This window comes from Protomyctophum parallelum (genome assembly GCF_964188405.1).
Source record: "Protomyctophum parallelum genome assembly, chromosome: 14".
Taxonomy (NCBI): Eukaryota; Metazoa; Chordata; class Actinopteri; order Myctophiformes; family Myctophidae; genus Protomyctophum; species Protomyctophum parallelum.
Window position 1 is genome coordinate 11,808,645 of NC_139709.1, and position 22,068 is coordinate 11,830,712.

Below are 22,068 nucleotides of genomic sequence, written 5' to 3' on the forward strand. Positions count from 1 at the left end.
TATAATCTACACATGATTATGTTAACCGCTCTCTTTGGGAGGAGTCAGAGTTTAGACTGGGAGGAACCGATCACACCACTAACAGTGATTGGTGGGAAACTCATACACACTCAGCCCGCGCTCTCATCCGTCTCCATGATTGGTGGGGCGCACAGCCCCACACAGAGTCTACTATATAAAAGGTCTCGCACGCCTCTACTCCAGCATATCTCTTCGAGTGCTTATTATTCTAGAAATAAACCTAACCTACTTCAAAATGAGCGGACGAGGAAAAACTGGAGGAAAGGTCAGGCAGAAGGCCAAGACCCGCTCATCCCGTGCCGGGCTTCAGTTCCCCGTGGGTCGTGTCCACAGACTGCTGCGTAAAGGCAACTATGCCCAGAGAGTCGGTGCCGGCGCCCCGGTCTATCTGGCGGCTGTTCTCGAGTATCTAACCGCTGAGATCCTGGAGTTGGCTGGAAATGCTGCCCGCGACAACAAGAAGAGTCGTATCATCCCCCGTCACCTCCAGCTGGCCGTCCGCAACGACGAGGAGCTCAACAAACTGCTGGGTGGAGTGACCATCGCTCAGGGCGGTGTGCTGCCCAACATCCAGGCTGTTCTGCTGCCCAAGAAGACCGAGAAAGCTGCCAAGAAATAAACCTGCTTCATTTCGACTGAATAAACCCCACAAAGGCTCTTTTAAGAGCCACCCACAATTTCTATATGAGAGTCTTTTCCAATATCCCCATCAAAGTAAGCGCACTTTATAAGGGTATCGCTATTACGCCTCCTAGTTCATAAGACATACTTTAAATGTTTCCTGTCACAGACTGACCATATGTCTACATTAACGGCACAGTGCGTTATTAATCTATTTGTGAATTTTTATGAAATTACCTTACACTGCTGTGTAGTTTTTTGCTCAATTGATCCTGTGTGCCATGCTTGGATGATAACATAATGCAGTTTGTGTCTATCTATGGCAGCATGAGGATTTGAATCACAATGATAGATGTATTCACAAATTCGCACCTTAACTCTCGTGGATGATAACATTGGCTTTTAATACGCATTGAAACGAATGCAATAGAAATAGGAATCTATTCTACATGTTCACAAGCTCCTCTAAACAGAGGGAGGAGACTAACACTGTCTTTGTTACTGCATAATGTTCTCCCGCCCGCCAGATCTATTGTCCCGCTAAAATACAGACTAGGGTAGGGATATATGTTATACACATTTAGAGTGAATCTATATTCCAATAGTTCTATTCCACGTTCCAAACTAAATCCTGTTATAACACACGTTATAATCTAGTCTAGTGTATGTATTTGTGAAATGTATTTTGAAAACTCGGTGCAACATGTAACAGATGCAGCACTGTGTGTAACCTCGATGTTATCTTTATCTGATGTAATGTCAAGCCTTGGATATTCTTTGTAGGCCTACTGTGATATTTTGTAAAATTGTGGAAAAATCTATACAATTATTTGAAATGGCTGCTTATGACTTTGATTCTGCATAATTTTCTGTTCTCCTGCCAGCCTGCTCTATTGCCCAGCTAAAATATTTACTAGGGTAGAGTCAATGAGTAAATCTATATTGCAATAGTACTATTCCAGTAGTCAGAACACCAAATGCAGCCATTCATCCGAAATTATATTTCTACGACCCATGTCGCTGAAACAGTCTGAACCATAGCTGTGAGGAGTGATGAGCACTAAACGTGCGTGTAAGTATGTGACATTAATTGGGTTGTGGGTAGTTGGTGTGAATATGACCTAGTATAGTACAAACAGACAGGATGTCTTATAAGGACTACATCTGGTAGTCAATTTCACTGCAGGGAATGCACAAGGCCTTATGCAATAAGGGAATGAACTCTGTAGAGAAAACGTGGGCGGCTCTTAAAAGAGCCTTTGGGTTGTTGGTAGATCAAGTCAGCGTTGGTAGATCTGGTAGATAGATATTAACCTCCGAATCCGTACAGAGTGCGTCCCTGTCTCTTCAGAGCATAGACAACATCCATGGCGGTCACAGTCTTTCTCTTGGCGTGCTCGGTGTAGGTGACGGCATCACGGATGACGTTCTCCAGGAACACCTTGAGGACACCGCGGGTCTCCTCGTAGATCAGACCGGAGATACGCTTCACTCCGCCACGGCGAGCCAGACGGCGGATGGCGGGCTTAGTGATTCCCTGGATGTTATCACGAAGAACCTTGCGATGACGCTTGGCGCCTCCTTTTCCAAGACCTTTTCCTCCCTTGCCTCGACCTGACATTTTGAGTATTAGTGTACTTGAAGTTATAAAAGTGAATGATTTGAAAGCTCAGAGCCTTGCCTTTTTATGTGTGTTCTGAGGACGTAAGGGAGGACAGGCACAGAGAGAGCTGCGTGGGCGTTGCCAATGTGCACCCTCCCCCCACCCACACACACATACTCCTCACCCATTTGTTTTTACAGTAATTGCTATTCAACTCTATAATCATATAATTGCTGTTATTTTTTGTCAATATTTTTGCCACTCCAATATTGCTTTCCCTGTTTTTATTGGTTTTATTCCTTGGCATTATTCTTCTTTTTAACTCCCTAATAAAGTTGACTTTACATGTTGCTTCTTCTTGCCCCTCATGTGTAAAGTGTATTTGGGTACTCACTACTCAGAAAAGCGCTACCTAAATTTGAGATATTATTATTAAATATTAAATAATATTATCATGCAAGTGACTAATACAATAATTTATATGTAAACATTTGTAAAAACCCTTGTAAGGCATAAATAACATTCCGTGACTTCATGGCTTATTCTCCTATGCTGTACTCTCGATAATGTATAATGTATTGTAGGCCTTTATGATTTGGAACTATATGTCATTCGTCATTGTCCACTATTCAATGTTGATTTGAACCAAACTGATTCATGGTTTAGCAAAATTAGGTGTGAGGAGAAATGCCTGGGAATACATCACATAAAAGCATTTATCATGATTGATTGATTGATTGATTGAAATATTTATTAACAGTTTGTAGAATTTACAGTACATTTTAAGCACAAACTCAATACAAAGACTGTTAACTGTGAGTGGACGACCCAATTAAGCATTACACTTGTTTACAACAGGGTCCACATTGTTCAATTCATCAAAACATTTAGAGACATACAAATAGACACTTCTATGTAGCTAAAGAACAGAACAGGAATTCATCATATAGGAAGCAAAAAGGGAAAAGATATATATACAGTGAGGGGAAATGGGGTGGGGGGGGGGGATTCAGATTTTACAGAGGCCAGTTTCGAATTGCAGCCATCCGTAGGTGCCCTTTGAGAGCGGTTTTGAAGGAGTCAAGGGATTCACATGTCTTAATGACTGTTGGTAGGGCGTTCCACATTTTGGTGGCATAGGAGCGAAAAGAATTTAGTCCCTTGTTTGTGCCGAATCTGGGTTGTACATGGTTTGTTGCACTCCCTCTGGTGTTGTGGGTGTGGACTTCGTTTACATTAAGGAAGTATTTAGACAGGTACATGGGTATCTTGGTGGTGTATCGAATCTTGTGGACCAGACCCATTGCAAGATGCTGTACTCTGTCGTCGACCCTAAGCCATCCCAGCCAGTCAAAGTGGGCAGGGGTGAGGTGGGTTCGGGGGGTGAGGCCAAGTAGGAGCCTGACCAGTTTGTTTTGGGAGGTCTGGAGCCTTGTTTTAAGGGCCTTTGAGGTGCTGTGGTACCAAGAGGTGGATGCATAGTCAAAGAAACCTTGTACGAGGGCTCCTGTTAAGGTCTTCAAGGTGTTTTTGCTGACCAGTGAGGAGATCCTGTAAAGGAATCTTGTTCTTTGATTGACTTTTTTGATTACGTTGGTGGCCATCTTATCACCGGAAAGATTGGCCTCCAGGATGGAACCTAGGTAGGTAATTTGATCTTTTCGTGTGATAATATTGTCACCCACTCTAACCAAGAAGCCATCTGCCTTGCTGAGATTACTATTTGATCCGAAGAGGATGGATTCAGTTTTTCCCAGGTGTAAGGATAGTTTGTTATCAGCGAGCCAGGTGCAGATTCTACCGAGTTCAGAGCTGAGGGTCTTTTCAACCTGCAGTTTGTTCCTGTCCGAGACCAGCAGTGCTGAGTCATCTGCGAACAGGAACAAGCTGCAGTCACAAGCTGAAGTCATGTCGTTAACATATATTAGGAACAGTAAAGGCCCTAGTATGCTTCCTTGTGGGACGCCACAGCTCACTGGGAGGGGAGGGGACAGTGTTCCGTTCACCTCCACCATCTGTTCTCTCCCCTCCAGGTAGGATTGCATCCAGCTCACTGATGTGCTATCAAAACCAATAGCTTTAAGCTTGTTAACCAGTATGAAGTGGTTCACGGTGTCAAAAGCCTTTTGGAGGTCCAGCATGACCATGCCGCAGTATTTTCCAGCGTCCACCTCGTGTTTGATGTGGTCGCTCAAATAGAGGAGGCATGTGTCAGTGGAGTGGGATGTTCTGAAACCAGATTGGAACTCGTACAACAATTTATTAGTGGCAAGATACTTTTCAACCTGTTCATAGACTATTTTTCCATCACTTTCGAGATGGAAACATGCGTAATCTAAGAAAGTAACAGTGGATTATCTATATAATGAAACTATACATATAAACTATACATATATACTACTCTATGCTATACATATGTACTATGGCGTGCTATGACTATATACAATGCAATTATAGTGCTGTCTACATAACATGCTATAAGTCTGCAGAAATGCTATCTAAGGGGGTAGGGTCCCATGTGGGATGGGTCAATTGGTCGGGACACGAAAATAAAATATGCATTCATTGCAATGTGAGTGATTTGAAAGTAAACGGGACAGCAAAAAGGTCAGGATGAATATTGGACAAATCAAATGTTTTCTGTATTATGTTTTCCCGCTCGTGTGCTCTATTGTCCCTGTAACATTGGGAGGGGCTAAATATGTATGGTAAATGTATAATTTTAAAGCCCCTTTTTGTGTTTTGGTTTGATTTTGCATTGATCCTCCTTTATGACTGCTGTTGCTGCTATGACACCCACATTTCCCCATGATAAAGGTATATCTATATCTGCATATTCATTTGCCACAACTTAAGCTAACTTTACCTAACTATACAGGGAACTGTATTCTGAATATTGCAACGTAAGATAATGATAAACTGAGTGGGTCTCATGTCCAGGCCTCAGGTCCCACCTGACAGAAACCGGCCTGCTGAAACCAGGAACCGGATTAACTACTACATTAATTAACATGTTCTTAGGGGCACGGTGGCACAGTTGGTAGTGCTGTCGCCTCACAGCTAGAAGGTCCTGGGTTTGATTCCCGCTGGGGACGCTGTGGGCACTGGCGGCGTGTTCCCTCCTCCGCGTCATCAGTGTCCATACCCGAGGCGGGGGTTGGCGATAGGGCCTTTCTGTGTGGAGTTTGTATGTTCTCCCCGTGTCCCCTAGGGTAGATACCCTCACAAAAACATGCCGTAATCCTGGTCTCTAAAACTACCTCCCCGGCCAGCCGGGGCGCCTGATGGAGGGGAAAGGAACTGGTCGGAATAACGTGTCCCTTCCACGCGCTACGTCCGGCCGGGGAAATTCCCCTCTGTCAGGTGAAAAGAAGCAGCTTGGACTCCTCATGCATAGAACGAGGCATGAGGTCAGTCCGCTGCCCCCAGGTTGGCAGAGGAAGTGTAGCGCCCAGATTACATTAGATAATTGGCACTGGGTTACAAAATCGTGGGATAAAAAAATTAATTAAAAAACATGTTCTTTATTGGCACCACATTTCATTCATCCAGAGAGTGTACAAGCTTTACCAGAAGTAATAGATACTGTTTTCTATTGTTGTTTTGATAGTTGTTTTGTTTTTAAAAACGCCTTGTATTGACAATGAAGGGATAATTAATGTTTGTTTTTAGTTCAATGTTTGTTTTAAAAACGCTATGTATTGACAATGAAGGGATAGTTAGTTTTTAAAACGCCATTGACAATAAAGGTAATGTTTGTTTTGTCACCGTTTGTTTTACATCATCATTACACCTGGGTGTAATTTTTAATATACAGAGTGGTACTCTTGTCTGGAATTGTAAGAAACATCCAAATTCATAGTTATGCAATGATGTTTCCCAATACACTTTAACATTTGATTGCCAGTTTGTGGCTCCAATTAACTATTACATTCAGTCAGAGGCTACTGTCTTCTTAACCTCTATATTTGGAAGGTTGAACTGAGCAAGGTTATAATAGTTTTGGTTTTTTCATTATAGTTTAGTTTTGACATATTTTTTTCTAATTCAGTTAGTTTTTAGAGCGGGTTCGCTAGTTTTTATGTAGGTGAAAATGCTTAGTTTTAGTTTCGTACTTTGGTTTATTTGTGACTACATGCTGCCGTACGGTGCTGAAAACTGCCGTAAAACTTGTTGGAGAAATGAGGAAATTAATCTAATGAATTTAGAAGGATTATATTATAAATATCCGAAAGGCATATACATATTGATAAAAACTAAGGGTATTTTGTCTATAATTTCAGTTAGTTTTGAGGACACACAATACAGTTTCAGTTTAGTTCTCGTTTTTTAATTTATTTTTTATTTTTTAATAGTTTCAGTTAACTAAAATGTTTTTTTTATTATATTTTTCATTTTTTAGTTAACTATTATAACCTTGGAACTGAGTTGGCTCTGTACTTGTTCTCCTCCACCCTGTCTGCTCTTAATGCCCTGTAGGCCTGCATCTGCTTCAATGTGTTGCACTGTCAGCTTGTAGATCTGCTAATATGTTTCCTATCCTAACTATTGGGGCAATTGGTGTGTGTGTGTGTGTGTGTGTGTGTGTGTGTGTGTGTGCGTGTGATGTTTAACAGCACACAAACCCCTTCATTGAAGGCCAGAGGATTTGTGTCAGTTTCAACTTTCAACCTTATTCCAAAGTCGTTGTTCAACAAGTATTTTGTGGTCGAGGCTCCACAACAGTGTCTCACCACTGGATCCTGCACTACCACATGATTGAACAGTAATAAATACACTACTAAGTTAACGGTAGCTCAATAAAGTATAACATTGTTTTTAAACCGCTGATACCCAGTGGGATCAATAAAGGTCTTAATCCAGGCCTTCTTCAGTCAAAGGAAGCTCTTCGTCTCGTCTGAGGAAGAGCCAACATACCAACATCAACTTTGTTGAGCGTCTCACTCACATATGAGTGTACAATGATTATCAATCAGAGGTCCCCATTGAGTGTGTCGGTGTGGATGTGACTTATCAACAGATATGCTTTTTACTTTGATTTGTTTGTACCGCCATCCATCTGCTAAAATACATTTCTGCAATGTGAGTGATTTCAAAGTAAACGGGGACAGCAAAAAAGTCAGGATGAATATTGGACAAATCACATAGCATTTTACATGAGGTCAGGTTTTTTTGGGGGGATTGATACAGATCACAGATTGTGTTTTTCATGATCGTCCTGATCGAAATGTTGCATTCTTCTTAGCCAAGATCATCTTCCCTTCCTTTCACAACACACAAGGATCTATGCGTGTTATCTCTTGTCTTAATGCATAATTAACACTCATATTCACATACAAAATATGAATGTGGTCAAACATTGGACATGTAGGCCTATATGTGCTTTTGGCACAGAAGTGATGATTGTGGACTAGAACTAAAACGTGTCTTGCACTTGAATATTATTATGCAGGCACTGAAATCCAAGCTGTGACACTGAATGTATTATGTACATAAAATTATGCTTACTTACAAGAATAAGATAGTCTTAGGCAGTCAGTCAGCTGAGGTTTCTTAATCTTATTTACATGTGTACATGTTTGGTTCTTAACATTTCTCTCTGTAAACCAGTTGTACTGACGTGTAACTTGTAGCAAAAAGGGAGCAAACTGCTGCATTTTATCTCACTAGCTCTGAGAGGCAGCAGTGCAGCACACACACTTTCAGTGTCGTTGAAGATGTGTGGCCAAGAACCTCCCTCTTTGGGAGGAGTTTAGAATGGGAGGAACTGATCACACCACTAGCGTTGATTGGTGGGAAACTTATACACTCAGCCCGCGCTCTCATCCGTCTCCATGATTGGTGGGGCGCACAGCCCCACACAGAGTCTACTATATAAAAGGTCTCGCACGCCTCTACTCCAGCATATCTCTTCGAGTGCTTATTATTCTAGAAATAAACCTAACCTACTTCAAAATGAGCGGACGAGGAAAAACTGGAGGAAAGGTCAGGCAGAAGGCCAAGACCCGCTCATCCCGTGCCGGGCTTCAGTTCCCCGTGGGTCGTGTCCACAGACTGCTGCGTAAAGGCAACTATGCCCAGAGAGTCGGTGCCGGCGCCCCGGTCTATCTGGCGGCTGTTCTCGAGTATCTGACCGCTGAGATCCTGGAGTTGGCTGGAAATGCTGCCCGCGACAACAAGAAGAGTCGTATCATCCCCCGTCACCTCCAGCTGGCCGTCCGCAACGACGAGGAGCTCAACAAACTGCTGGGTGGAGTGACCATCGCTCAGGGCGGTGTCCTGCCCAACATCCAGGCTGTTCTTCTGCCCAAGAAGACCGAGAAGGCTGCCAAGAAATAAACCTGCTTCATTTCGACTGAATAAACCCCACAAAGGCTCTTTTAAGAGCCACCCACTCTTTCTATATGGGAGTCTTTTCCAATATCCCCATCAAAGTAAGCGCACTTATAGGGGTATCGCTATTACGCCTCCTAGTTCATAAGACAATAAAGACATACTTTAAATGTTTCCTGTCACAGTCTGACCTGGTCAGACTGACCATATGTCTACATTAACGGCACAGTGCGTTATTAATCTATTTGTGAAATTTTATGAAATTACCTTCCACTGCTGTGTAGTTTTTTTTACTCATTCGTGGGCTCAATTGATCGTGTGCCATGCTTGGATGATAACATAATGCAGGTTGTGTCTATCTATAGCAGCATGAGCATTTAAATCACAGTGATAGATGTATTCACACATTCGCACCTTAACTCGCGTGGATGATAACATTGGCTTTTAATACGCATTGAAACGAATGCAATAGAAATAGGAATCTATTCTACATGTTCACAAGCTCCTCTAAACAGAGGGAGGAGACTAACACTGTCTTTGTTACTGCATAATGTTCTCCCGCCCGCCAGATCTATTGTCCCGCTAAAATACAGACTAGGGTAGGGATATATGATAATACACATTTAGAGTGAATCTATATTCCAATAGTTCTATTCCACGTTCCAAACTAAATCCTGTTATAACACACGTTATAATCTAGTCTAGTGTATGTATTTGTGTATTTGTGCTGCGCCAAGAAATAAATCTACTTCATTTCGACTGAATAAACTCCACAAAGGCTCTTTTAAGAGCCACTTACTGTTTCTATATGAGAGTCATTTCCAATATTCTTAACGCACAATTTAAGTGCATCAATTACGCTATTTTAACGAAATGAAGAAATATTTTAGATCATGCTAGCAGCCGTTATGACACCCACACTGCCCCATGATGGACATTTAATTAAGTCTATTATGCAATGATTATGATGCCATGTATGTATATATATATATATTTTTTTTACATGATTGCTAGTGTAGTGGAGCTAATATGAAATCGACATTATGAGAAGCTTCTTTAGTTCATAATGTTGATCACCATTTACAGCAATAATTGTTGCTTATTAATAATGCAGAGCACTTAATTAACAAGTTACATGCCTAGTCTTAGCATTGTTATTCAGATCAGCGTCTATAAGCGGTGTGAAACTATGGAACGGCTTAGACAATGAATTGAAAAAGTGCGACTCAATTAATACATTTAAAATAATGTATAAATCTAAAATTATAGATAAGTATAGAACATTATAAACCTAGTATTTTTACTAATCATATTAGTATGACAAAGTAATATAATAACTATATAATAATCATATAACATTCTTCTCATGTGCTACTCTGGATTCTGTGTGATCTAATCTGTCTTCGCCTGTGTATCTTTCTGTTTTACTTTTTCCCTGTGTTTTGTTTTGTGTTTGGTTGTTTTGATGTTTCTTTTTTCTCTGTCTGTTTTATGTCCCCCCCCCCCCGCGATAGGCACAATAAGCCATTGGCTTCAGCCTAAAGTCCTAAACCCTTTTGGTCTCCAAAAAAAATAAATACATGTAATGTTTTTGCTTTGACCAAAATAAAACTTAACTGAGGTGACTGACCTGGACTAACTGGATTAGCGGACAGAGTATGTAAAGGCCATTTGCTTATAGTATTTGGATACCCTTTCTTGGAAAATATGGGTGGTCCTTAAAAGGACCGTTGTGTTTAGAGCAGACAGAACAGTTTACTTGGAGCTGGTGTACTTGGTCACAGCCTTGGTGCCTTCAGACACCGCGTGCTTGGCCAGCTCACCGGGGAGCAGCAGGCGGACCGCGGTCTGAATCTCCCGGGATGAGATGGTGCGGCGCTTGTTGTAATTAGCCAGTTTGGAGGCTTCACCGGCGATGCGCTCAAAGATGTCGTTGACGAAGGAGTTCATGATGCCCATGGCCTTGGAAGAGACACCAGTGTCAGGGTGAACCTGCTTCAGAACCTTGTATATGTAGATGGCGTAGCTCTCCTTCCTTCCCTTTCTGCGCTTCTTGCCGCCCTTCGTGGCGGTCTTGGTGACGGCGCCCTTCTTGGAGCCCTTCTTGGGCGCTGGCTTTGCTACTTCAGGCATATTTCTATCTCAGTGGAACGAAGAGAAGAAGTGATATGTGGTCGAGTTGCACCAGTATTTATAGCACGCCTATTCAATTTAAGTGTGCGACTCCCACTATATGATTGGCTGGTCTAATCCTGCCACAAGGAGGGTGGTGTCTTGTCTTTGTTCCTGCATACTGTTTTCACGCTCGTGCAACATGGTGAGGGGTTAATATACATTTAGAGTATATTTTGGGTATTAGGCTACTATTTTTTCCCCCACATTTCCCACTGATAAAGGTCTATCTAGATGTTCATTAAGACAGTGGCAATATTCCCATTATATTATATCACAATTGTTGAATTGAACAATTGAATTGTTATGAATTGATAATAATTCTGCTCTTCTGTGCTTATAAAGCCAAAATAGAGAGCTGGCAGTGGCAGGCTCACACAGGCTTGTGTGTGCGTACGTGCATGCGTGTGAGTGTGTATGTGTGTGTGCTCTTCCCATTCCTAGTCTATTTATTAAAAACAATGAATTGTTCTCCAGTTAAACACTATTATGAGCATTCCAAAGTAAGATGATGATCAGCTGAGTGGGTCTCATCATGTCCTCTGGTCCCACTTGACAGAAACCTCCTGCTGAAACCAGGAACCAGAAACTATAATAATTAGCACGTTCTTTATTCTGTGAATCACTGAGTTTGTGGCTTCAACTATTACACTCAGGCAGAGGTCTGTGTGTATTATTAAGCACTTCATCTCTTGATATGTGGAAAGTTGAACTGAGTTGGCTCTGAAAATCAACAGATAATTCCCAGTAGGTTACTTATTATGCCGATCTTATCAGGCCGATCGGACCTACTGCATGTAGGCTGGAGCTTAATGGCTGCGATTGGCGTTGATAACATGTTAACCAATCTTATCTCTGTAGGCTGCTTGTTCTGCTCTGATTTCCCTGTACAAAAACTGCCTAAATGGCCCAATTTGCTTCAATGTGTTGCATATTGCATTGTCAGCTTGTAGATGCTCAGCATTCAGACAAACAAAGCAAAATGTGATTGGCCGGAATGACATTTGTGATTAGATTGAGCACGGAATGTTATGGTATGTATGACAAGTGTCCTCTCTGTTCACACAGGGATTTTTTCTAAATAAATAGATTGGACAGAAAAAAGATACAAAAGTATGGTACAAGCTTAACAATAGTTTTACAATATAAATAATATTTATTTGCGTATCAAAATTGTTAAAAGCAGTGTTTGAGATACTACTTAAAATGGGGAGAAGTGGTTATTTCACAAAAGAACACAAATCAAATCTAAAATGGAAAGGGACAGTGGTCCTTTACAGGCTGCTTGTTCAACTTGAACCTATAATCAATGACAAACAGGTCAGTGAGAATACAAAACTGCTCGCCCCAAACTGCGAAGGACGGTCGCCCCAAAGCCTGACGAAGTCGCCCAAAAATCTCCCGGGAAGTCGCCCCCAAAAGTGGGACAAGTCGTCCCGTAAAACCGTTGTATTTTCGAGGCAACAGAGGCAGAGAGAGAGATTTTTACCTGTGCTTTTAAACACAGAGAGAGATATTTTTACCTGCACTATTAAACAGAGAGATAGATTTGTATACCTGTACTATATTTTTGAGTGGTGCAACCACTCCTACAACCAGCTTGCAATGTCCTCGTACCTGTTTGTTTGTTTGTGTGTGTGTCTGTCTGTGTAAGCACGAGTATGTGACTTAATAATAGCAGTAGGGGGCGCCAGAAACAGTGAGAGGGGTAGTGTCTCTAATGAGAGAGAGTGAGAGAGAGAGAGAGAGAGAGAGAGAGGGGGGGGGGGGGGGGGGAATTGCACCACTCAGTTCACATGTGTGTGATTTTTTACCTGTACCTTCAAAATAGTGACCCCACCTCCTACCATCACCAGGCCTAAAAACGCCAATGCCAAGCAGGAGTCCCCTCAGTCAGATGGTCCTGAGTCTTACATCATCTTACATCATCCATGCAGGTTAGACCACGTGACAGAACATTGCATAATTATGATACTATCAAAGTAGAAAATATCAAACGCGCCATTTAATTTGTTCCGCTCTGCATAAACATCATATATATATATATATATATGACTCACATTCCTCCACATCAAGAGCCTACAGATAGTAGTACTAGGGAATCCACGCCCCAAACATTTCTTGGTCAGTGAACATCCAAGGCTACACTACAGCGCACTGCAACAAGTGTGGTGTAGACCTAACAAGATGAAAATACTAACAAAACCCATGAAAATCCATAGATACATAGCCTACAAAACGAGCGGTAACAAGAATACTCGCCGAATTTAGCGATTTGGCGAGTTCACTTGAGGATTCGCCGAAACGTTACGAAACCTCGCCGAAACGTGGCGAAAACTCGCCGCGGGGGCGACGCTTCTTCACATTCTGGCGAGTGTGCGTCACGTTTCTAGCAGCTTTCTGTTGCAAGTTTCCGCAGGCTGATCTACAAGCTCACAACGAGCTCACGTTTCGGGGCACTTTCACCAGCTGGAGCTGCAAGTGGCTGATCTACAACGTGTCCGGACGCGACGCGTTGTGAGCTTGTATATAAATAATATAACTCTCGCTATTTTTCGTGGCACAACAACTAGTTCCCTCAGTGTTTGTGTTTTCTTCACTTTCCGGGGCACTTTCAGCAGCTGCAGCCTCTGCTAGCTACTGTGCTAACGATGTGCATCCAAAAACAAAACAAACCAGGGTTGCCCCATATCGTGGATGTGAGAGTGAAACAAGCAACCAGGTCCCCTATATATCGTCCACTAAACAATGTGCTTATTTATATTATGTTGGCTACCAGGTCCCCTATATATCGTCCACTAAACAATGTGCTTATTTATATTATGTTGGCTACCAGGTCCCCTATATATCGTCCACTAAACAATGTGCTTATTTATATTATGTTGGCTATTTGAGAATAGACGATCTACAAGCTCACAAGCGTTCTACCATTATTTACAAGTAACTTCAGAAAAATAAGCCCAATGTGGCTTATAATAATCAGACCAGGCAACATTGCAGAGTAGCCTATACGGGGTATAAATATAGTTCTTTGTAGACTATATAAATTAGTCTTTACTGTCTAGTCAATGTGTTAAACTGGTTCTGTAGGTCAAGATGCAGACTCTACAGTAATGTAACTGTTCAGAGAGGTCAAATTCTTAACAATTAAATGACCTTAAACATATTTCAGTTGTCCTTACTGAATATTTCACAAGAATATAACACAAGAGTCAAATGTACGGTCAAATGTAATGTATTTTATTTAAATATAGAAACAGTTTTTACAAAATATATAGACAAAAGGTAAACATAAGTGTTTAAAAAAAAAAAAATGTAGTAAAACTATAGAAAAATCTAAAATTTAAAGACAAAAAATGTCATATGTACAAAAACACTGTTTCAGTGAAAAAGTTTAAAGTGAAAAAGTTGAAAAAGTTGTCATATGTACAAAAACACTGTTTCAGTGAAAAAGTTGAAAGTGAAAAATAGCTGCAGTGTGCTGTCCCATTGTAGTTAGCATCTCCACACTGGAGCATTCACTTCAGACGCAATCTTCAACATGTCCTTGCCATCATCATCATCATCGTTGTTAGCTTTGCTATTCAGATGTAATTCAGTCAGGAAGTTCAGAACGTTACAACAACAACAGGACTTAGGTCCGACTTAGCATACCAAGTGATCAATATTGCATTCGAGGCTACGCCCAGCAGGCTGATCTACCCACAACGTGCCTGAATGCCAGAATGCCTGACCGCTCACGAACACATTAAGAATAAATCAGGCATCTCGTTAGGCATCGTCAGGCATTCTGTACTGTTGTAGTAGGCTAGCTGAATGAATGAATAGCTAGCCTACTACAACAGCATGAATAGGCTATGACTAACGAGAAATAAAACCACGTATTTTTATACAAATGGAAGTGTACACTACACTACTTGCTTTCCCCTTCATGACAGCAGCAAGACAGTGCTTGCATGCGAGGCGCACGCATGGCTCGCAATCATAGCTGTGTGTGAGGAGATGATCACAGTCACAGATTTTGCCTGTTATTTATATATTGATCGCGTCTGTGTCTGTGACATTGCGCAGCAGTGCACACACACGAGAGAGAAAGAGACGTAGAGAGAGAGAGGTGCTGCGTGTTAAAAAAATAAATTGGCTACTCTCATCGTTGTGTTCTGCATGGGTCGCAAACTTCTCTTTACATCGCAGCTGGTCAGCGTGCATGATCATCATGCAGCAGCTAGATGCGCGCTCCAATGGCGAGATCACTTCCCCTTTCGGCGACTCTTCGTCACTTTCCGGGTCGAGTTCTCAGACAGAACTCGACCCGGAAAGTGACGAGGAGTCGCCGAAAGGGGAAGTGATCTCGCCAAAGATGAAGAATACTCGGCGAGGCGAGTCTTCCAGTATTCAAACGAGCATATAGGCTTACCAAATGACAAGTGAGCAAGCAGCCGAGCATACCTCTCACAACGCATTGACGTTATGGCTTTGTGAGGACCCACAACTGACGACCTGTCAGCTGCCTGTTCAGAACACGGAACAAACGTCTCACTCAGGACTCTACTAATATAACAGACATACGAGCCTTCATTTTTAACCATTGTATTAATAGACCTGATGGGGCAATTCCTGTACCAACAGAGTCACAGCCAAATGTAAACTAGTTAATACACTAATATATAGATCAGCCAATGTCAATTTTACTTCATAAATAGTTGCTATATATGGTACTGCATTTAAAAGATTAATAGTCTGAAAAAACTCTTTAAAGAAACCGTGGGCGGCTCTTAAAAGAGCCTTTGGGTTGTTGGTAGATCAAGTCAGCGTTATTAACCTCCGAATCCGTACAGAGTGCGTCCCTGTCTCTTCAGAGCATAGACAACATCCATGGCGGTCACGGTCTTTCTCTTGGCGTGCTCGGTGTAGGTGACGGCATCACGGATGACGTTCTCCAGGAACACCTTGAGGACACCGCGGGTCTCCTCGTAGATCAGACCGGAGATACGCTTCACTCCGCCACGGCGAGCCAGACGGCGGATAGCGGGCTTTGTGATTCCCTGGATGTTATCACGAAGAACCTTGCGATGGCGCTTGGCGCCACCTTTTCCAAGACCTTTTCCTCCCTTGCCTCGACCTGACATTTTGAGCAGTAATGTAGTTGAAGATAGAAAATTGAATGACTTGAGAGCTCAGAGCCTTGCTTTTTTATGTGTGTTCTGAGGACGTAAGGGAGGACAGGCACAGAGAGCTGCGTGGGCGTTGCCAATGTGCCCCAAACACACACCCACACGCACACACACGCACGCACACACACACACACACACACACACACATACACACACACGCACCTCCCCCTTTGGTCACATCACCCGCACACACTCCTCCCCTTTGGTCACGTCACCCATTTGTTTTTACATTAATTGAGCACTATTCGACTCTATAATCATATAATTGCTGATATATATATATATATTTTTTTTTAAGATATTTTTTCTGCGGCTTACGCCTTTTATTGATTTTTTAAGGGATAGAAAGTAGGCTGACAGGAAACGGGAGAGAGATGGGGGGATGACATGCGATAAAGGCTGTGTCGGGTCCGGGAGTCGAACCCGCGGCACACCGCGACTGGATCACCAGTCCGGTGCCCAGACCGTTACGCTACGGCCTGGGCCAATTGCTGATATTTTTGCCACTCCAATATTGCTTTCCCTGTGTTTATTGGTTTTATTCCTTGGCATTATTTTTCTTCTTTTTAACTCCCTAATAAAGTTGATTGTACATGTTGCTTCTTCTTGCTCCTCATGTGTTGTGTATTTGGGTACTCACTACTCAAAAAAGCGCTATATACATTTGAGATATTATTAAATATCATGCAAGAGACTGATAATGTATATGTAAACATTTGTAAAAACCCTTGGAAAGCAAATAATAATATCCTCATGCTGTAGTCTTGATAATGTATATAGGCCTTTATGATTTGGACTATAAATCCACTATGTTGATGTGAGATTAGAACTGAACTGGCCTTATAATTGCGTGGTGTCTGACTTCGAATAATACTGGTATAAACTGCATGGTGCTCACATGATCACCATTATAGTGAGGATAGGATACTCTTATAAAACAATGTGGTTGGCTCTTAAAAGAGCCTTTTGTGGGTATAAAATAGAGTAGACGGTTTACTTCTTTTTGGGCGCTGCCTTCTTTGCTGCCTTGGGTTTGGCAACCTTCTTAGCTGGAGCTTTCTTGGCTGCTGCGGGCTTCTTGGCCACTTTCTTGGGGCTCTTGGCGGCCTTCTTCGGGCTTTTAGCTACTACTTTCTTGGCGGCAGGCTTCTTGACCTTCTTGGGCGATTTCTTTGCGGCTGCGGGCTTCTTTGCCACCGCCTTCTTGGGCGATTTCTTAGCCGCTGCGGGTTTCTTGGCTGCAACGGGCTTCTTTGCTTTGACTGCTTTCTTAGCTGCAGGCTTCTTTACCTTCACCGCTTCTGCCTTGTTAATCTTGAAGGAGCCAGACGCGCCGGTGCCTTTGAGCTGGACCAGGGTGCCTTTAGTGACCAGGCTCTTGACGGCGGTCTTTACGCGGACCTTGTTCTTCTCCACATCGTAGCCGCCGGCAGCCAGAGCCTTCTTGACCGCAGCGAGTGACACACCGCTCCGCTCCTTGGAGGCGGACACGGCCTCGACGACCAGCTCAGCGACGCTGGGGCCGGTCTTCTTGGGTCGGGGAGCTGCCTTCTTCTTAGCGGCCTTGGCCGGAGCTGGTGCTGGAGCGACTTCTGCCATTATTCTCTCGGATAGTTGGTTGCAGTTCCTCCTCTAAAGTAAACTCAGAGTGATGCTGAACACACTGAGGGGGCTGGACTTAAACACCACACGAGAACCATGTAGACTCAACAAACACAGCAGCAGCTGTACTGTAGCTATCTTAATGTGACACTTGTGTTTTCTCTTCGACTAAAACAACATATAACTATCTACTGGGTATATTATTTAATGCAACAAAGAGCTGATCAGTTAACACACATGCTCCTTTTTTACATTAATACATTTGAGATGAAAACAGCACTCTAGTTTTTAAGTTATATGATAAAAACACCACCCTTCCACAGTCCGACACATGTGTTTCCTGTCATTTGTCTTCTAAAACAATTTAAACTATGATAAATTGACAATGATACTCAAACTCGTCTTAGCAGACATTCATGGCGAGGCAATAACATAAACTATACTTTTGTTTTGTCTTCCGTTTTTCTATAAACAGAAGGTTTTCTGAGACAAGTAAACACACTCCAGTTGACAACAGCATGGTGGAGTTGATACCACATTCCAATGACAGAGGTTGTAACACTTGGTCAATTTGAGGTCTGTATTACTATAAAAATACAGAAAACGTCATGTGTTTTCATCTTCATGCAGGTACATTATATATTTGGTTATGGTTATGGCGCACACATAGGCTACACTTTCACATATTCCATGCATTACCACTAACAATAATGTGATGATGTGAGCAGACAAAATGTGACTTTGGAACATGATGTTGTATATTGGCTAGGGCCGGGACTAATTGCGATTAATTTAGATTAATTAACTACAGAAAAATTAATCGCGATTAACTACAGATAAATTAATCGCACCTTTTTTTCCACCGCGGAACGTTTCTCACTGGGCGCTTTTGTATAGTACTGAAAACTGGAAATAATAAAAAGTCACCCCATTTTGTGTTGCCTAGAACTGGAGGTCTGACAAAAAACAGTAACAATATGAAGTAAGTACAGCTTTGTGATGTCACTGAGATGTACTTGTTACTGTTACTATTTTTTTTTCAGACCTCCAGTTCCAGGCAACACAGAATGGGGTGGCTTTTTATTATTATTTCCACAACAGGTATATTAATGACAGTAAAATGTTGAAAATGAGTGGTATCCTGTAGTCACTATTCGTTGATTCACTGGGATACCAAAAAACATTTAAAAAAAAGGTTTCTCGCTGTTCTCGGGTTGAATATTGATATGCGATTAAAATGCGATTAATCTAGATTAATTAATCGCAAAGCCTCTGATTAATTAGATTAATTTTTTTAATCGAGTCCCAGCTCTAATATTGGCATGAATTATTTTACTTAAACTGGTGTGTACAGTAGACTATACTTTTGTATTAATATACTAAATATTTGTTGTAATGTCACATTATTACATTATTATATGTAGACTATAATGTATTTTATGGACATATGTATTCTTTTCAGAGCCACCCACACTTTCTTTCAATATTTATTCAGCTAAGTTTCATGATCAATGATTACCTACTTATATGTAACCCGTTCTCAACAGTGAGTACATTATAGTAGTAATGGATGAATTCATGACAGAGGTGAGAGTACATATTTAGGTGAGGCTTTGAGACGACAAGCTTGTTTATGGAGCCTCACACAGCTGGACTCTAGTTAACATTATGAAATGAATGCAGTGATGTGCAGATCCAACTGTTTGTTTTGTTCTGTCATTCTCCATTATTGCATGTGTCAGTTCAACATAAAAGGAGTAAATCTGAAAGGTTGTGATTCTCTGGGTCAGAATGTATTTTTTTCCCCTAGCAATGCTGATTAATAGCACGAACATCACTTTAACCACTTTTTCAAATTAGAGAATAGCAAGCAAATCTAAAAGATCACACAGACAAACATGAAAGGCCATTGACAATGAATGGCCAGTTTTATGGCATTGTCCCAATCCCTTCCCTGATGAAGGCTTAACCGCCAAAACGTTGGATATTCTTACCTGCTATTGGTGTGTGCGGCCACCTTCTTGTTTATTCAAGATCTCCTCTACAGTTTTCTCCTGTGTGCCGGCACTGCCACAAGGACTTTGGTGTGCGTAGAGCCTCTTTGTACACAGTATTGTCCCAATACAAACATGAAATGCTTAATTTAAATCCCTCTGGATTAAGAGCGTCTGCTAAATGCCTAAATTGTAATGCCATTGACAACGAATGGGCAGTTTTGAGTGTTTGTGTTAACACGAACATTGAAGACGAGGACATAAATTGTGATTGGCCAGCCAGAATGAGATGATGTATGAGTGCCCCTCACTTCACATGGGTGTTATTTTTAAATGAACTCACACACTATGGCCAAATCAAGGGTCTGTATAATTTAGCTTAATCAGGTCCCTGGGTTCAGCAGAAGGTACTCATACAGGCCTGGAGATCACTCAGCTCATCATTATCTTAGTGATAAGACATTCAGTCAAACACCTTTCATTGTTATGAAGTAACTGACACCAAACTCTCATTTAAATGTCACATTGATCACATTATAAGAAAAGCTAATTTCAGCATTGGTGTACTCTATCGATCTAGAAACTGCTTTCAGGTGGTGTGGGCCCCACTATTTAGACTATTTTCCTGCTGAAATTTCTCGGATCCTTCTAAAGGCCCAATGCCCCATTGATTGGACAGATCTAGGATAGGAAAAAGAAGAAAAAAAACTGTATGTCTACATGTGAATGGGCTCGAGACATGTGCATTATTGTGGCTATCTTGGTTTGTTTTTCTTTTTTCTTGTTTTTCATTTTGTTTTGCTTCCCCCCGTCCTGATGTTGTTGTTTTTTGTTGTTTATAATTATGTTTTGTCTGCCTGTCAGTTTGGCAAAGTATGTCCTTTATAAAGGTTTGTAAAGTAAGGTTTTTAAACCAATAAAAATATTAAAACAGAAACTGCTTCTCATTATCTGTCAGAAAAAGACTAGTTCTACAACTTATCTTACCCATATTTGATCATGCTGATGTCGTGTATCAAACTGCATCCAAATCCAATTTGAACAGTCTCAATATTGTTTACAACAAACTGCAGATTTATCCTAGGTTGTCCTTTTACAACTCACCATTGTACTATGTATGATAAGCTTGAGTTACCCTCTCTCACTATAAGAAGACAGCGTCATTGGACCCAGTTTATTTTTTAAATGTATACACTTCAACTATCCACAATATTTCAAACAGTTTCTAGTACCATCCACTACCAATTTGCAGTTGGTTCCAACAGTCTCCAATGCATTAGGTAAGCATTCATATTTAAAGCCCCCTCTGATTGGAACAATTTACCAACACATATTCGAACCATTTCATCCTTTAATATGTTCAAAAATGCAGTGTCTTCTTATATGACCTCTTGTACATGCCCATCTCACTCCATTTTATCTATTATCTATATTCATTATTTAATATGACTTCATATTATTTACTTACTCCTCTTGTACCTCATGGGACATAAGGTTCCAATAGGATTGTTCATTGTAGTTTCTTACTTTATTACTATACGCTCAGGCAAACAATGAATTTACAATCAATGAGATTAACTAAATGTTTCTCTTTATCAAAAGTTCTCCAATGCTGAAAACCAAATTAAATGCATCTTAATGCTGACCTATAGTGACAGTGATACTGAAGGAACAACTTTTCCATCTTGTTGCTACTCTGCTTGTCTAGTGGAATACCCAGTTTTGTGCAGTTTTATTTTCCTTTTCTGTTAATTACCTTGTATTGACTGTAAACGAGATATTGTATCTCAAGTGGTATTCCAAATAAATAATTTCAATCATCAATTGTAATACAGGCTAGGAAGCACCGACGAGTAGAATTATAATCAACCAATACATGAACTAATTATATTGGGAATATTGCCACCTATGCTAATGTATTGCCTAAATTACATATTCATTTCTACCTCGAGACTGTAAGGGGAAATCTCTTTAAATAATACTTTGGGTGGCTCTTAAAAGAGCCGTTTTGGTGCGACAGTGACAAATGAGTATATAGTTTAAGCACGTTCTCCACGGATACGACGGGCCAGCTGGATGTCTTTGGGCATGATGGTTACCCTCTTGGCGTGGATGGCGCACAAGTTGGTGTCTTCGAACAGACCGACCAGATAAGCCTCGGCCGACTCCTGCAGAGCCATGACGGCGGAGCTCTGGAAGCGCAGGTCGGTCTTGAAGTCCTGGGCAATCTCCCTCACCAGGCGCTGGAAGGGCAGCTTGCGGATCAGCAGCTCGGTAGATTTCTGGTAACGACGGATCTCCCTCAGAGCCACTGTACCGGGACGGTAACGGTGAGGCTTCTTCACTCCACCGGTGGCCGGCGCGCTCTTACGAGCTGCCTTGGTGGCGAGCTGCTTCCTGGGCGCTTTGCCGCCGGTGGACTTACGAGCTGTCTGCTTAGTTCTTGCCATAGCTTCTTCTATCAACGCTCTGAGTAGTAGAATATTTTTCACAAAGCAAACTGCTGCCTTTTATTAGCGCCTCGGAGACGCCGTCGTCCTCTGATTAG

General features: G+C 41.7%; 7 protein-coding genes across 7 annotated transcripts; 2 read left to right on the forward strand and 5 right to left on the reverse strand.

The window, feature by feature from the left end:
* Window positions 1-256: 256 nt before the first annotated feature.
* Window positions 257-640, forward strand: LOC310870519 (histone H2A-like; the record flags this gene model as incomplete). The annotated part of the gene is made up of 1 exon (XM_083781756.1): window positions 257-640. The coding sequence occupies one exon, from the start codon at window positions 257-259 to the stop codon at window positions 638-640; it is 384 nt and encodes a 127-aa protein (XP_083637882.1).
* A 1,311-nt stretch (window positions 641-1,951) lies between these two features.
* LOC310871030 (histone H4) lies at window positions 1,952-2,263 on the reverse strand (the record flags this gene model as incomplete). The annotated part of the gene is made up of 1 exon (XM_083782463.1): window positions 1,952-2,263. One exon carries the CDS (start codon window positions 2,261-2,263, stop codon window positions 1,952-1,954), a length of 312 nt encoding a protein of 103 aa, XP_083638589.1.
* A 5,937-nt stretch (window positions 2,264-8,200) lies between these two features.
* On the forward strand, window positions 8,201-8,782 carry LOC310870150 (histone H2A-like; the record flags this gene model as incomplete). The annotated part of the gene is made up of 1 exon (XM_083781227.1): window positions 8,201-8,782. One exon carries the CDS (start codon window positions 8,201-8,203, stop codon window positions 8,582-8,584), a length of 384 nt encoding a protein of 127 aa, XP_083637353.1. The 3' UTR covers window positions 8,585-8,782.
* A 1,551-nt stretch (window positions 8,783-10,333) lies between these two features.
* On the reverse strand, window positions 10,334-10,711 carry LOC310870024 (histone H2B 1/2-like; the record flags this gene model as incomplete). Its single annotated transcript, XM_083781038.1, has 1 exon — window positions 10,334-10,711. The coding sequence occupies one exon, from the start codon at window positions 10,709-10,711 to the stop codon at window positions 10,334-10,336; it is 378 nt and encodes a 125-aa protein (XP_083637164.1).
* A 4,823-nt stretch (window positions 10,712-15,534) lies between these two features.
* Window positions 15,535-15,879, reverse strand: LOC310870855 (histone H4; the record flags this gene model as incomplete). Its single annotated transcript, XM_083782200.1, has 1 exon — window positions 15,535-15,879. One exon carries the CDS (start codon window positions 15,877-15,879, stop codon window positions 15,568-15,570), a length of 312 nt encoding a protein of 103 aa, XP_083638326.1. The 3' UTR covers window positions 15,535-15,567.
* A 1,038-nt stretch (window positions 15,880-16,917) lies between these two features.
* On the reverse strand, window positions 16,918-17,523 carry LOC310870774 (histone H1-like; the record flags this gene model as incomplete). Its single annotated transcript, XM_083782078.1, has 1 exon — window positions 16,918-17,523. One exon carries the CDS (start codon window positions 17,521-17,523, stop codon window positions 16,918-16,920), a length of 606 nt encoding a protein of 201 aa, XP_083638204.1.
* Window positions 17,524-21,559: 4,036 nt separating this feature from the next.
* LOC310870601 (histone H3.2) lies at window positions 21,560-21,970 on the reverse strand (the record flags this gene model as incomplete). Its single annotated transcript, XM_083781853.1, has 1 exon — window positions 21,560-21,970. The coding sequence occupies one exon, from the start codon at window positions 21,968-21,970 to the stop codon at window positions 21,560-21,562; it is 411 nt and encodes a 136-aa protein (XP_083637979.1).
* Between the last annotated feature and the right edge of the window lie 98 nt (window positions 21,971-22,068).